The sequence below is a fragment of the Oncorhynchus kisutch genome, linkage group LG4, assembly GCF_002021735.2.
Source record: "Oncorhynchus kisutch isolate 150728-3 linkage group LG4, Okis_V2, whole genome shotgun sequence".
NCBI lineage: Eukaryota > Metazoa > Chordata > Actinopteri > Salmoniformes > Salmonidae > Oncorhynchus > Oncorhynchus kisutch.
Window position 1 is genome coordinate 57,042,344 of NC_034177.2, and position 16,777 is coordinate 57,059,120.

The 16,777-nt window shown below is 44.6% G+C and overlaps 1 protein-coding gene across 16 annotated transcripts in view; it reads right to left on the bottom strand.

Moving 5' to 3' along the window:
* Window positions 1-16,777, bottom strand: part of ablim1a (actin binding LIM protein 1a) — a 173,825-nt gene that overhangs the window by 61,015 nt on the left and 96,033 nt on the right. For all 16 annotated transcript variants that reach the window (XM_031823265.1, XM_020481343.2, XM_020481348.2 and 13 more), the window contains exons 3-6: window positions 12,738-12,921; window positions 11,361-11,473; window positions 7,378-7,504; window positions 6,973-7,066 (exon numbers count right to left, since the gene is read on the bottom strand). In XM_031823265.1, coding sequence (XP_031679125.1) covers window positions 6,973-7,066; window positions 7,378-7,504; window positions 11,361-11,473; window positions 12,738-12,921 — 518 coding nt within the window. The remainder of the gene's footprint in view (window positions 1-6,972; window positions 7,067-7,377; window positions 7,505-11,360; window positions 11,474-12,737; window positions 12,922-16,777) is intronic.

The following is a 16,777-nucleotide window of genomic DNA, read 5'->3' on the forward strand; positions in this document are numbered from 1 at the left end:
ACAAAAACACACGTCCGACTGCTACGCCATCTTGGTTGTTGTCCTTGATTATCTTTTTGGCCTTCCTGTGTCAACCTGCTCCCGGTGGTGCGTTGTGCAGACCTCACCACCCTCGCAACCCTCACCAGCCCTGTGGTTGATGGTGGTGCAGTTGCCGTACCAGCCGGTGATACAAACCAACAGGATGCTCTCAATTGTGCATCTGTAAACGTTTGTGAGGGTTTTAGGTGACAAGCCACATTTCTTCAGCTTCCTGAGGCTGAAGAGGTACTGTTGTGCCTTCTTCACCACACTGTCTGTGGGTGGACCATTTAAGTTTGTCCGTGATGTGTACACCAAGGAACTTAAGACGTTCCACCTTCTCCACTTCTGTCCCGTCGATGTGGATAGGGGAGGTGCTGCCTTTGCTGTTTCCTGAAGTCTACTATCATCTCCTTTGTTTTGTTGACGTTGAGTGAGAGGTTGTTTTCCTGACACCACACTCTGAGTGCCTTCACTTCCTCCCTGTAGGCTGTCTTGTCGTTGGTAATCAAGCCCACTACTGTTGTGTCTTCAGCAAACTTGATGATTGAGTTGGAGGCGTGCATGACCACGCAGTCATGGGTGAACAGGGAGTACAGGAGGGGGCTGAGCATGCACCCTTGTGGGGCCCCAGTGTTGAGGATCAGCGAAGTGGACATGCTGTTTCCTACCTTCACCACCTGGGAGGAGGCCCGTCAGAAAGTCCAGGACCCAGTTGCACAGGGCGGGGTTGAGACCCAGGGCCTTAAAAAGTCTTATGGCTGCAGGGGCAGTATTTAGTAGCTTGGATGAAAGGTGCCCAGAGCCCAGAGGTGCCCAGAGTAAACGGCCTGCTCCTCAGTCTCAGTTGATAATATATGCATATTATTATTAGTATTGGATAGAAAACACTCTGAAGTTTCTAAAACGGTTTGAATGATGTCTGTGAGTATAACAGAACTCATATGGCAGGCAAAAACCTGAGAAGAAATCCAAACAGGAAGTGAGAAATCTGAGGTTGGTCGATTTTCAACTCAGGCCCTATTGAATTCACAGTGGGATATGAATGAATTTGCACTTCCTAGGGCTTCCACTAGATGTCAACCGTCTTTAGAAACTTGAATGAGGCTTCTACTGAGTTGCGGGACTGAATAAGAGCTGAATGAGTCAGGTTACTGGCAGAGAGCCATTTCCTGGTCATGCGCATTCCACATGATATCGACTTGCTCCTCTAGACACAAAGGAATTCTCCGGTTGGAACTTTATTGAAGATTTATGATAAAACATCCTAATGATTGATTCTATACTTAGTTTGAAATGTTTCTTCGACCTGTAATATAACTTTTTTATGTTTTTGTCCGAAGTAATACACGAGCGTTTGGATATGTGTACCTAACGCTAACAAAAGTAGCTACTTGGACATAAATAACGGACATTATCGAACAAATCATTTATTGTGGAACTGCGATTCCTGGGAGTGCATTCTGATGAAGGTCATCAAAGGTAAGGGAATATTTATAATGTGATTTCTGGTTTCTGTTGACTACAACATGGTGGCTAATTTGATTATTTTTCTGAGCACCGTCTCAGATTATTGCTTGGTTTGCTTTTTCCGTAAAGGTTTTTTTAAATCAGCGGTTGCATTAAGGAGAGGTATATCTATAATTCCATGTGTATAACTTGTATTATCATCTATATTTATGATGAGTATTTCTGTTGAATCGATGTGGCTATGCAAAATCACTGGATGTTTTTGAAAGTAGTGAACGTAACGCGGCAATGTAAACTCTATCAAACAAACAATGAACTTTATCAAACAAAACATCCATGTATTGTGTAACATTAAGTCCTATGAGTGTCATCTGATGAAGATCATCAAAGGTTAGTGATTAATTTTATCTCTATTTGTGCTTTTTGTGACTCCTCTCTTTGGCTGGAAAAAATGGCAGTGTTTTTCTGTGAGTTGGCGGTGACCTGACATTTGTTTGTGGTGCTTTCACTGTAAACTCTATTTGAAATCGGACACTGGTGGGATTAACAACAAGATTACCTTTAAAACGGTATAAGATACATGAACAGCACTCTTACATAGGTATTCTCTTGTCCAGATGGGATAGGGCAGTGTGCAGTGTGATGGCGATTGCATCGTCTGTGGACCTTTTGGGGCGGTATGCAAACTGAAGTGGGTCTAGGGTGGCAGGTGAAGTGGAGGTGATATGATCCTTGACTAGCCTCTCAAAGCACTTCATGATGACAGAAGATAGTCATTTAGTTCAGTTATCTTTGCTTTCTTTGGTACAGGAACAATGGTGGCCATCTTGAAGAATGTGAGAACAGCAGACTGGGATAGGGAGTGATTGAATTTGTCTGTAAGCACACCAGCCAGCTGGTCTGCGCATGCTCTGAGGACTCCTCTAGGGATGCCGTCTGGGCCAGCAGCCCTGCGAGGGTTAACACGTTTAGATGTCTTACACATGTTGACAACGGAGAAGGAGTCCTTGGTAGCGGGTCGCGTCGGTAGCACTGTATTATCCTCAAAGCAGGCAAAGAAGGTGTTTAGTTTGTCTGGAAGCAAGATGTCGGTGTCCGTGATGTGGCTCGTTTTCTCTTTGTATTCCGTAATTGCCTGTAGACCCTGTCACACATGTCTCGTGTCTGAGCCGTTGAATTGCGGTTCCTCTTATACCAACATTTCGCTTGTTTGATAGCCTTGCAGAGGGAATAACTACACTGTTTAAATCCATGGATCTTTCCATGGTTTAATGCGGTGGCTCGCTCTTTCAGTTATGCACGAATGCCTCCATCTATCCACGGTTTCTGGTTAGGGTAGGTTTTATTAGTCACATTGGGTACAACATCTCCAATGCACTTCCTTATAAACTCATTCACTGGGTCAGCGCATAAATCCATGTTATTCTCTGAGACTTCCTGGAACATTTCCCGGTCTGCGTGATTAAAACAATCTTGAAGCGTGGATTCCGATTGGTCAGACCAGTGTTGAATAGTTCTCGTCACAGGTGCATCCTGTTTGAGTTTCTGCCTATAGGACGGTAGGCGCAAAATGGAGTCGTGGTTGGATTTGCCGAAGGGAGGGCGGGGGAGTGCTTTGCATGCATCTTGGAAGTTAGAGTAGCAGTGGTCCAGTGTATTGCAACATTGTTTTGGCTCGGCCTCTGGGAGTAGATCCAATGTCCTGGGTGGTGGTCCGAATGAAGGAAAGTCGTATTCCTGGTCGTAATGTTGGTAAGTTGATGTCGCTCTTATATCTGTATGTAATAACACTTTTTCTGGGCTAACAATGTTAGAAATAATACATAAAAAACTAAATACTGCATAGTTTCCTAAGGACTCGAAGTGAGGTGACCATCTCTGTCGGCGCCATATTACACATAGGCTAGAACCCTGTTTCAGAGCACTCAGTGTGTGGTTGGTGTGGTGTGGTGTGTGGGTGTGTGTGGGTGTGTGTAGCTCTCTCGTGTCTCTCATTCCCATGTCGTTCCTTCACACCGACACTGCTCCACTGATGGCCGTCTTTACTTGTTCATCACGTCAACAACAACAGCCCAACAGAGAGAGGGAACATAGTCATGTTATGTCATCATTTGATGTGCACTAAGTAATCAACCCACATGCAGGTTTCTTAACTTCTTGGATATAGGGGGCGCTATTTTCATTTTTGGATGAAAAACCTTCCCGTATTAAACAAGATATTTTGTCTCGAAAAGATGCTCGACTATGCATATAATTGACAGCTTTGGAAAGAAAACACTCTGACGTTTCCAAAACTGCAAAGATATTGTCTGTGAGTGCCACAGAACTGATGTTACAGAAAAAACCAAGATAAAAATCCAATCAGGAAGTGCTGCATTTTTTGAAACCGCCTCATGCCAATGACTCCTTATATGGCTGTGAAGGAGCGAGGAGTCAGCTTACGTTTTCCCCAAGGTGTCTGCAGCATTGTGACGTATTTGTAGACATATCATTGGAAGATTGACCATAAGAGACTACATCTACCAGGTGGTCGCTTGGTGTCCTCCGTCACAATTATTGCGTAATCTCCAGCTGCAGTATTTTTCCGTTTGCTTCTGATGAGAAGCCAACTGCCACCACTGATAGATTATCGAATAGATATGTGAAAAACACCTTGAGGATTGATTCTAAACAACGTTTGCCATGTTTCTGTCGATATTATGGAGCTAATTTGGAAAACGTTTGGCGTTGTAAGTGACTGCATTTTCCGGTCTTTTTCTTAGTCAAACGTGATGAACAAAACGGAGCTATTTCGTCTACACAAATAATATTTTGGGAAAAAATGAACATTTGCTATCTAACTAAGAGTCTCGTCATTGAAAACATCCAAAGTTCTTCAAAGGTAAATTATTTTATTTGAATGCTTTTCTTGTTTTTATGAAAATGTTGCCTGCTGAATGCTAGGCTTAATGCTATGCTAGGCTATCAATACTCTTACACAAATGCTTGTGTAGCTTTGGTTGAAAAGCATATTTTGAAAATCTGAGATGACAGTGTTGTTAACAAAAGGCTAAGCTTGTGTTTCAATATATTTATTTAATTTAATTTACGATTTTCATGAATAGGAAACGTTGTGTTATGGTAATGAGCTTGAGGCTATGATTACGCTCCCGGACACGGGATTGCTCGACGCTAGAGGTTAAGAACTGGAACATGCTGACTCACTAGTCCATCCAGGGTATGGTTTAGTGTAATGTCCAGTGTATGTGCATTTCTTCACAGGAGCAGTTAATTAAGAGGCATTTACATGACATTAATCTTGTCCACCAGACAGCTCTCTCTCTGTCGAACCGTCTGGTTTCACAGTGTCTCAGAATGGAACTTGAATGGTAGACTATGGGAGGAGCGGCAAAAACAGCCACCGGTTTGAATTGGCTGATCTCTCAGTCCATCACCATCTAGCACAACCCATACCATCTAGCGCCACCCTCCCCTACATTGTGGACTTCAAGCAGCACAATTAATCTTAGAAATAGTTCACGTATACACTTTTTCATTTGTGCTTCCCCAAAATAATATGGTTAAAGTGATAGAACATTTATTTTGATTGACGATCTAATACAACTGTCACAGGCCAGCTCATCCTCGGTTTCCACTAGCTTCCATTGCCACAAAGTCAGATTCAAAGTCAAAATTGGCTACAAAAATGTGCTTTTTGGTCTTAATTTAAGGTTACGGTTAGGCATAATGTTAGCAGTGTGGTTAAGGTTAGGGTTAAGGTTAAGGTTAGGTTTAAAACAGATTTTAAGAAGATACATTTTAGAAATAGGCAGGTTTTAATATGCAGTCGTGTGATTCGGTCAGAATTTGAATTGAGTAGCATGTCACTTATTAAATCCACACCCCCTAAGTTCCAAACATTCCCACACTGTTGAAAGGCTCTATGCGCCAACAATTTGAGCCTGGAGACGAGGTTAAAATGATATACATATACAGTAAACTGATTAAATCTACCTTTGATTTACCCATTCATCCAGGCATACCACAAAGGGTTCACTGTCAGTCAACATGCCTTCAAATATAGGAGCTATCCTCCCTTTGTGCTAAAGTAAAGTTAACAGTATCCTCCCCTGATATTGCATAGGGGGCTACAGTACTTTGAAATTGTATAATGAGGTGCTTAGCATGCACAGCAACATGTCACACAAAAGCTATTAGGAACAGGACACTGAACAGAAGAACGGAGAAGCAAACAGCCCCTGACCAACCACCCTTCCCACTCACCAGTAAGCTAATAGACAAGTGCCAATTCACAGATATGGGGCTATGGCCTTGAAAATGTGGATTTTCATAGTTCATTTTCAGGCTTGGCAATACCTGTAAGGGTTGGCTGGATCACACACACATCTGAATAAGCTACAGTACAAAAAATGTCATTAGATACAATGCCGGTGACTCTTTAACCATCCCTGTTGGTCCAGAACCACCCTCCAGTCGAGACACACACACAAACTGCGCTAAACAAAACCATAGTGTCGATATGTGTCTACACAAAAACGATTCATCTTTAGCAGAACTGTGAAATGCTCTTAGGTAATCCATTGATACATCTTCTGAATACAGGACTGCGCCAAATAGTCACTAACACAAATTAGTTATGCTTAAGGTGAATTATTTTTGTGAACACACACTCACAGACATTGGCCACAGGCAATGGCCAAATCCATTGGGAATGAAACAGAGTAGCAATGGCTCCATTACTGTCAGTGCATCCAGAGTAGAACAAAGCAGCAAATCTGTCTGCCTCATTGTGTGACACAACTCATTCTGTTTGTCCCTCTCCTATCTGCTTCTGTCATTCCACCCTGCATTTCTCTGATGTTCTCTCTCCCCAGCTATATGTCCTTTCTCTCTCCCTGCCATAGTAGTGGCCAGCCTGTCTGCAGACAGAGATGCAATCCGACTATGAGTTATGGCAGGGGTTCCCACATTTTTCACTCAGGCCCCCCTTCCAGCATTGGGAAACATCCCGCGCCCCCCATCTATGCACACCGGCCACGCCTATTTCTATAGGCACAAGCACTGTTCATGACACAAACTGTTCACACCCCTCTTGTTGGGGAGTGAACATTTTGCAATTTTAAAGCGTATTTCCTGGAATTCTACACATTTTATCATGAGGTGCAGAGAAAATGTTGAAGTTTTAAAGCTAATTTGTGACTCAAATATTACAACAAAATCTAATGGATAAAAAAAACCTAACTCAAAAACATTAACTGACATGGGCTAGTTGATCTGGACATTTCTGACAAGCTATAAATAGCTCTCTAAGATATGCAATGACTGACATGACAAGATGTCATGTCACCTTGTGCATTCTACTATTACAACTTTCAAGAGTAAGTTGAATGCCGGACAGAGTTCGGCTCTCCCTATGTGTTAAACCAATCAGCCAATTGGTGACAGGCAGGGGGAGGAATGAAAGTTAGGTGATTGGCTTACCTCCAGCACTTTGCCTGTGATAAACTGCTGGCAGGCTTCGCATTGGACCCCAAAATGGACCTGGTAGTCCTTCTCACAATAGGGTGTGCCATCCCTGTGCAGAGAGAGGATAACACAGACTTGCATTAGAATAGGATAGAATAGAATTGTGTCTTTCACTGTGTCTGCAAGTATACTGTGTGTTTCACTATGTGTGTAATAGAACAGAATAGAATCGAACAATGTCTTTCACTGTGTCTGCAAGTTTACTGTGTGTATGTTGTGTGCATTAGAATAGATTAGATTAAAATTAAATAGAGTAGAATAGAATAGTGTTTTCACCTTTGTCTGCAAGTATAATATGTGTGTATTTCACTATGTGTGTAAGCATGTCATGTGTATAATAGTTTGTTTTTTTTGACTTACTTGCTGATGTACTCCCCAGTGAGGACTTTTTGACATGCCTTACACTTGAAGCAGCCCAGGTGCCACTGTCTCTCCAGAGCTAATAGAGCCTGACCATTCTTAATGTCTCTACCACAGCCCGTACAGCCTGTAAACACACACACACACACACACACACACACACACACACACACTGTAATGGGGTGCGTGCGGGTGGCAGGGAAGTCCGACGCAAGAGAACAAAATTGGTATAAACGGAGATATTTAATAACTGCTTACAAACTCCGAAAACCAACATACAAAATAAAGAAAGTGGGTAAAAACCCATCACACACCATGACATACTTGGCACCAATACATACAACGAACAATTCCCGACGAGGACATGTGCGAAAACAGAGGGAAAATATACAACATGTAATTTAGAGAATTGAAACCGGGTGAGTGTGAAAACAAGACAAAACAAATGGAACATGAAAATGGATCGGCGATGGCTAGAAGACCGGTGACGTCAACCGCCGAACACCGCCCGAACAAGGAGAGGAACCGACTTCGGGAGAAGTCATGACAGTACCCCCCCCCCCTTGACCAGCGGGTCCAGCAGTGCGCCGACACTGGCCTCGGGGACGCCCCGGAGGGCGAGGCTCAAGACGATCCGGACGGAGACGGTGGAAATCCCTTCAGCATAGAAGGGTCCAACACGTCCTCCTTCGGAACCCAGCATCTCTCCTCCGGACCGTACCCCTGCGAACACCGGGGCCTCACTGCGGTGATGGTCTGCGCCAACTTTCTGGCGCAGCACGGCGCGCTGAAGATGGACATGGGCGGCATCCCATGTCTCCTCCTCACGCCGGAACCAGTCATCCACCGCAGGAGCTTCGGTCTGGCCAAGGAGTCAGAACCGGCTGATACCCAAACATACACTGGAAGGGAGAGAGGTTAGTGGAGGTGTAGCGGAACGAGTTCTGATGAAACGTACAGACGCCCAGCTGGACATCGAGGGGGAGGGGGCTCTGCACGTAATGCCCGTTCAATCTCCGCATCCAGCTCCCACACTACCGGTTCCACCGAGCAAGAGGTGGGGAGTATGGGAGTGGGATCCATGGAACGCTCCTCTGTGTCATACTGCCGGGACAGTGCGTCTGACTTAACGTTTTGGGAACCTGGTCTGTACAAAAGGGTGAAAACAAAACGGGTGAAAAACATGGCCCACCTTGCCTGGTGAGGGTTCAGTCTCCTCGCAGCCCGGATGTACTCCAGATCGAGGTAAACAGACACCTTAGTTGCCCAAAAGCCCTGTCCGCCTCAACTGACCACTGCAGACGTACAGGACCCCCTTCAGCAGTGAGGTAATGGGAGCAGTCACCTGACCAAAACCCTGGATAAATCTCCAGTAGTAATTGGCAAATCCTAAAAATCGCTGCACCTCCTTTACCGTGGAGGGAGTTGGCCAATTACGCACGGCTGAAATGCAGTCACTCTCCGTCTCCACCCCTGATGTGGAAATGCAATACCCTCGGAAGGAGATGGCTTGACGAAAGAACAGGCATTTCTCAGCATTGACGTACAAGTCATGCTCCAACAGGCGACCAAGCACTCTGCGCACCAAGGACACGTGCTCGGCGCGTGTAGCGGAGAATATCAAAATGTCATCAATATACACCACTACACCCTGCCGGTCCAGGTCCCTGAAAATCTTGTCTACAAATGCTTAGGAAGACTGAGGGCGCATTCATCAACCCGTACGGCATGACGAGGTACTCATAGTGCCCAGAGGTGGTACTGAAAGCCGTCTTCCACTCATCTCCCTCTCAGATACGTACCAGGTTGTAAGCGCTCCTGAGATCTAGTTTGGTGAAGAAGCGTGCCCCGTGCATTGGTAGCGGGTAACTATACCTCACCGGGATCTGATTCAGACCCCGATAGTCAATGCACGGGTGCAGATCCCCATCCTTCTTCTTCACAAAAAAGGAACTCGAGGAGGCGGGTGAAGTGGAGGACCGAATGTACACCTGACGCAGGGATTCTGAAACATATGCTTCCATAGCCTCTGTCTCCGCCTGACTCCTGGGAAGTGCAGAATCTACCAGGCGGTCTTTCGCACAATCGCCCCATCGATGAGGTGGTAATTGAGAGAGCCAAATCGGCATATTCAGGGGGAATGCGCACGGTGGAGACCTGGTCTGGACTCTCCCCCGTTGTAGCACCAACACCTACCTGAGTACTCTCGAGACCACCCCATGAGAGCCCTCTGTGGCCAAGAAACAGTGGGGTTATGAAAAGCTAACCAGGGTAGGCCCAGCACCACGGGAAACGCAGGAGAGTCAATGAGGAAGAGACTAATTCTCTCTGTATCACCCCACTGCATCACCATACCCAACGGCGTGGTGACCTCCCTAATTATCCCTGACCCTAATGGTGAACGGGGAAGAGCACATCCACGGGAAAAATGGGGTCCCTAAACTATGAGCTAACGCTCTATCAATGAAATTCCCAGCCGCGCCTGAATCGACAAGCGCCTTATGCTGGGAATATGGAGAAAACTCAGGAAAAGTGATAGACTCAAACATATGTGCAACAGAGGGCTCTGAGAGAGAATTGTGCCAGCTCACCTGGTGTGATGCCCGAGTGCCCTGCCTGCTGCCTCGATTCCCAGAGGAACCAACCCGGCACCGACCGGCAGTGTGACCTCTGAGGCCACAGATGCTGCACAAGCGGGAACCCCTTCCGGTCTCCCTGCTCACCGCCCCTCCCAGCTCCATAGGTATCGGAGAGGGGGTGCGGGAGGATTGAACCACCAGTTCCTGATCTAGACATCTATGAGTAGCCAGCAGGTTGTCCAGCCGGATAGACAGGTCCACCAGCTGGTCGAACGTGAGGGTGGTGTCTCTTCAGGCCAGCTCCCGATGGACGTCCTCGTGCAGACTGCAACAATAATGGTCGATTAGGGCCCTGTCGCTCCATCCCGTGCCAGCAGCCAGGGTCCTAAACTCCAGGGTGAACTTCTGGGCGCTCCTCGTCTCCTGCCTCAGATGGTAGAGGCGCTCACCCGCCGCTCTACCCTCTAGGGCGGGTGGTCGAAGACTGCCCAGAAACGGCGGGAGAACTCCTCAAACTTGTCCAACGCCGCATCTCCCTCTCTCCATACGGTGTTGGCCCACTCCAGGGCTCTCCCGGTGAGGCACGAGACGAGGGAGGACACCCTCTCACGATCCGTTGGAGCCAGGTGGACGGTGGCCAGATAAAGGTTTAATTGCAGTAAAAAACCCTGGCAGTTCGAAGCCCTCCCGTCATACTCCTGGGTCAAGGAGAGACAGATCCCACTGGGTTCAGGCGGGAAAGGTGCGCTCAAGAGAGAGTTGTCTGGACAATGCGATCCATGGCAACGCCAGGATGGTGAAGCATAACTGCATGCTCCTGTATCCTCCTCCTCCACCTCAATGGCCGGGGTACCCTCTCCTGCTGACTCCATAGCAAGGTCGGAGATTCTGTAATGTGGTGCGTGCTGGTGGCAGGGAAGTCAGGCGCAGGAGAATGAACTTGGTAAATCGGAGCTGTTTAATAAACATCAAAACTTCCGAAAACCAAAGTATACAAAATAACAAATAGAGGGTGCAAAACCCGTCGCACAACAGAAATAACAATAAACACCTACATACAACAAACAATCTCCGACAAGGACATGAGGGGAAACAGAGGGTTAAATACACAACATGTAATTGAAGGGATTGGAACCAGGTGTGTAGGAAGACAAAACCAATGGAAAAGTACAAATGGATCAATGATGGCTTGAAGGTCGGTGATGTCGACCACCGCCCGAACAAGGAGGGACCTACTTCGGCGGAAGTCGTGACAGTATTTTACATTGTTCTGGTGTTTATCACTAACAATGGGTTACACACATATGAACTCAAATAAATTTGTTGACATTTTTGTTTGAGTGTTAGTTCAATGTAACTAAGCTATTCACAGTACTGTAAAGATAGTGGAGACAGGCTACTCACAGTTGGAGTCGATGATGTCTTTGCCGGGTCCTGGGGATGTGGGCTGGACACAGTACTGACACAGACAGTCTTTGCCATTGAAGGTGACCCTATCCCCAGCAGGAAATGGTCGTCTGTGGGAGAGACAGACAGATACATGGACTAATGGTCAGACACCAAACAGATACAGATGGATAATGTAGCACAGGTCACATTAGGGTATGTTTGGCTGAGAATATCCCATGTATTGAATAACAGTGTATAATTGTATTTGTTTAACTAGGCAAGTCAGTTAAGAACAAATTCACATTTTCAATGATGGCTTAGGAATAGTGGGTTAACTGCCTTGTTCAGGGACAGAATGACAGATTTTTACCTTATCATCTCGGGGATTCGATCTAGCAACCTTTCGGTTACTAGTCCAACGCTCTAACCACTAGGTTACCTACCACCCTGTATGATGACGTGAACGTGTTTCAGCATTGTTGGAGTGACTCTTTTCAAGACCAAATACATCGATGTAGATAAGAAGATGCAGTCAGGTTGATAAGAAGAGTACAATAAGGTGAACAATAAGAGTAATGAGATAGATAATGAGTAATGCTTCTAGCTCTTGACCAGGGCTCCTTTGAAAAATAGATTCTCAATAGTACTCTCCTGAATAACTAACATGCTGACTAGACCGAGTACGCACGTGCGTCCTCGTGCGCCTTCACACGCATGTCGATTTTGACCATCCATACCAGACGATACCAACAAACTCTGAACCAAATTTATTAATTTGGGGACAGTTCGAAACGCATGAAACAATCATGGCCATTTAGCTAGCTAGTATGCTGTTGCTACCTAGTTTGTCCTGCTAAATAAACATTGGGTTGTTATTTTACCTGAAATGCACAAGGTCCTCTACTCCGACAATTAATCCACAGATAAATGGGTACGACCTTCACAATAAATTACCTAGTTACTTTCCTAGTAATCTCTCCTCCTTCATTCTTCTGCTTCTTCTTATTCTTTGGACTTGGCGGTTGGCATCCAACATTAAGGTGCATTACCACCACCAACTGGGCTGGAGTGTGAACCTCAGTTCATCTTTCAATCACCCACGTGGGAATATGCTCCTAAAAACCAATGAGGAGATGGGGGAGGCGGGACTTGCAGCTCTTCAAGCGTCAATAATGTTACAAAGTTCTGTTTTAGCGCCTGGCTACGCAGGCGCTCGTTGACGCACTTTAGCAGTTTGGATTAAATGATTGAATAACATGTGTAAATTTATTCTGCAACGCTCACACACATAACACAAACAGTATGGTCAGCATGTAAGGGATACATACAGTTCCAAAATAGGAGAATGCACTTCAAAATAAGTGTCTGTAGGTTTCGGGTGAGGGTTCTTACTTGCAGATGGTGCAGACGAAGCAGGCAGGGTGGTAGGTCTTGCCCAGAGCAGTGACGACCTCTCCCTCCACAAAGTCCCCACAGCCATTGCAGCGCGTCCCGTGCATTCGCTGGTAGTCCAGGGTACACAGGTAGTCTCCATTCTTCATGAAGAAGCCTCCCTGAGCCAGGTCACAGCCACACACTGCAGGGACACAAAAGCAGTCAGTAAGTCATGCTATTCTCTGACAAAGGGTACGATAAAATAAAGTCAAATGCCAATGCCTCTGTGGATATGTAAGGTGAATTATTTATTGTGTTTCCAGAGACAAGAACAATATCTTCCACCTTCAATTATAGAGATATGGAATATCAATAAATGATTAAGAAGACCGCTCCTTGGGTCTTCCCATATGAGATTGCTACCAATGCTGTATTTTGCACTTGTAAATAATGCAAATGTATTGGGAAAGTGACAAATGTGTTGCTGTATTGGCTCTGTACTCCAACACTTTGGATTTAAAAGGATACAATGACTATGAGGTTAAAGTGCAGACTGTCAGCTTTAATTTAGGGGTATTTTTAACAATATAGGGTGAACTGTTAGGAAATTACAGCACCTTTTGTTCGTCGTCCCCCCATTTTAGGGCACCAAAAGTATTGGGACAAATTCACTTACAGTGGCAAGAAAAAGTATGTGAACCCTTTGGAATTACCTGGACGTCTGCATAAATTGGTCATACAATTTGATCTGATCTTCATCTAAGTCACAACAATAGACAAACACAGTCTGATTAAACTAATAACACGCAACATGTCTTTATTGTACACACCATGTAAACATTCACAGTGCGGGGTGGGAAAAGTATGTAAACCCTTGGTATTAATAACTGGTTGACCCTACTTTGGCAGCAATAACCTCAACCAAACATTTTCTGTAGATGCGGATCAGACCTGCACAATGGTCAAGAGGAGTTTTCCTCTTTACAAAACTGTTTCAGTTCAGAAATATTCTTGGGATGCCTGGTGTGAATCGTCTCTCTTAAGGTCATGCCACAGCATCTCAATCGGGTTGAAGTCAGGACTTACTGGGCCATTCCAGAAGGCATATTTTCAGCACCTTTTGCGCGCAATGATTACATCAAGCTTGATTACATCAACAAGCTACAAACTTGTTGGATGCTTTTGCTGTTTGTTTTGGTTGTTTGGTGTTTCAGATTATTTTTTGCCCAATAGAAATTAATTGTATATAATGTATTGGGACATTATGGAGCCACTTTAATTGTAAATAAGAATATAATATGTTTCTTAACACTTCTACATTAATGTGGACGCTACGATGATTATGGACAGTCCTGAATGAATCTTGAATAGTGATGAGTGAGAAATATTATCCATTCCATTCACACAAAATGTTGGGTAAATTGCCACAGTAGATTTGCCATGATAAACGAGGAAATACTTTATTTCTATTGTACAGATGTCAAATAGATAAATTGCTCTTAGTCTGTTCAAAAAGGACTAAGTTGTTCCAATGACAATACCAACCAGAGGGTGAAACTACAGTGCATTCAGAAATAATTCAGACCCCTTGACTTTAGAAATGTTGTTACGTTACAGCCCTATTCCAAAATGTATTAAATAAACAATGTCTCATCATTCTACACACAATACCCCATAATGACAAAACAACAAGGTTTTTTAAAATTTATTGCAAATTTATATAGAGAAATAAAAAGTGTATTTACATTTACAAGTATTCAGACCTTTTGCTTTGAGACTTGAAATTGAGCTCAGGTGCATCCTGTTTCCATTGATCATCCTCGAGATGTTTTACACCTTTATTGGAGTCCACCTGTGGTAATTTCAGTTGATTGGACATGATTTGGAAAAGCACACACCTGTCTATATAAGGTCCTACAGTTAACAGTGCATGTCAGAGCAAAAAAATCAAGCAATGAGGTCGAAGGAATTGTCCGTAAAGCTCAGAGACAGGATTGTGTCAAAGCACATATCTGGGGAAGGGTCCAAAACATTTCTGCAGCATGGAAGGTCCCCAAGAACACAGTGGAAGAAGTTAGGAAACACCAAGACTTAGAGCTGGCCTCCCTGGCCAAACTGAGCAATCAGGGGAGAAGTGCCTTGGTCAGAGAGGTGACCAAGAACCCGATGGTCACTCTGACAGAGATCTAGTTTGCCAAAATGTACCTATAGACTCTCAGACTGTGAGAAACAATATTCTCTGGTCTGATGAAACCAAGATTGAACACTTTGACTTGAAGCGTCATGTCTGGAGGAAACCTGGCACCATCCCTATGATGAAGCTGTGGGGATGTTTTTCAGCAGCAGTGACTGGGAGACTAGTCAGGATTGAAGGTAAGATGAAAGAATCAAAGTACAGAGAAATATTTGATGTAAACCTGCTCCAGTGCTCAGGACCACAGACTGGGGCCAAGGTTCACCTTCCAACAGGACAACGACCTGAAGCACACAGCCAAGACGACACTTTGAGACAATTCTCTGAATGTCCTTGAGTGGTCCAGCCAGAGCCCGGACTTGAACCAGATCAAACATCTCAGGAGACTTGAAAATAGCTGCACAGCGACGTTCCCCATCCAACCTGACATAGCTGCAGAGCAGAATGGGAGAAACTCCCCAAATTTAGGTGTGCCAAGCTTGTAGGGTCATACCCAAGAAGACTTGAGGCTGTAATCGCTGCCAAAGGTGCTTCAATAAAGTACTGTGTAAAGGGTCTGAATACTTACGTATGTAAATGTGATATTTCGGTTCCCTTTTTCAATACATTTGCAAACATTTCTAAAGAACTATTTTTGCTTTGTCATTATTGGTTATTGTGTGTAGTTTGAGGGAATATAAACGATGTAATACATTTTAGAATTAGCCTGTAACGCAACAAAATTCTGTATCAGAAACCGTTCACTCCAAACAGAAAATGCAAATAAGAGTTTCCATGGGAAACAGGTAGGTACCTCCCCATTTTGGACTGTTTGCATCCGTTTGGTTCTTAAACGGTGTCTGGACTGAGTACACCCCAGGTGGTCTCCAATGAAGACTGACATCAAATCAAGACTGTACAGTTTCAATTACGGTCTTATTCAAAGTTGACTTAATATCTATCAATGTGCTCAATTTCATTGAAAGGTAAATGGTAGTCAAAACATTGGAATAATTTTACAATTTCAATAGCATTCATAAAAAATTTTTACAAGTGAATGCAGACTAAAAAGATTTGCATCAAGTGTGATGTTTCATTTTTCACTCAGAATGAAATAACAAGGTGGATCAGGTAAGTGTTACAGTTAAACAACAATCAATATCGACATTTCAATATCATGTTACTAATATGCAAATCACACACATTTCAGCATGGAATTAAACACCATTGTAGGTATGATTGCCAGAGTCAACTCAATCATCTTTTTCCTGCCAAGGTAGGATTTACCCTCCATCCTCCACCTCCGAACCTCTCCACTTTGAAGGTTATTTTATTTTCTTGGCTGGCCCATTCTCCTCCCCCTCGGTTGTGCCGATATAAGCTGTAAGTAAAAAATACACACACCACGTTTTTTTGTTTCTAGTACATGGCACAAAAAGCTTACTGAAAAGCTTAGTATGACAGATGTGCTTTTAGGCCTTGTCATAAAAACAGAGACAGAGAGACACACACACACAGACAGAGAGAGATAGAGAGAAATGGAATGCTAGCTACATGGTTAACACTGCATCTAGTCCTCGTTCCGCAGACAAAGGACCACCCCTGCTCCGGTGTCCGAGGCGTCCACCTGTTCCAACAAAGTGACGAGTAGGATCAGGATGAACGAGGATGAGTCCAGAGGTGAAACGTCCCTTGAGCTCCATGAATGCCCTGTCAGCAATGGGAGTCCAGCAAAAACCGGTCTGGGACTTGCGTGTCAGGACCGTGAGATGCGCTGCCACCGCATCAAAGTTGTGTATTAAACACCCCCAAAAAATTGGCAAACCTGAGGAACCACTGGACTTGCTTGAGTGAGGTGGGACGGGGCCAGTCGGTGACTGCCTCA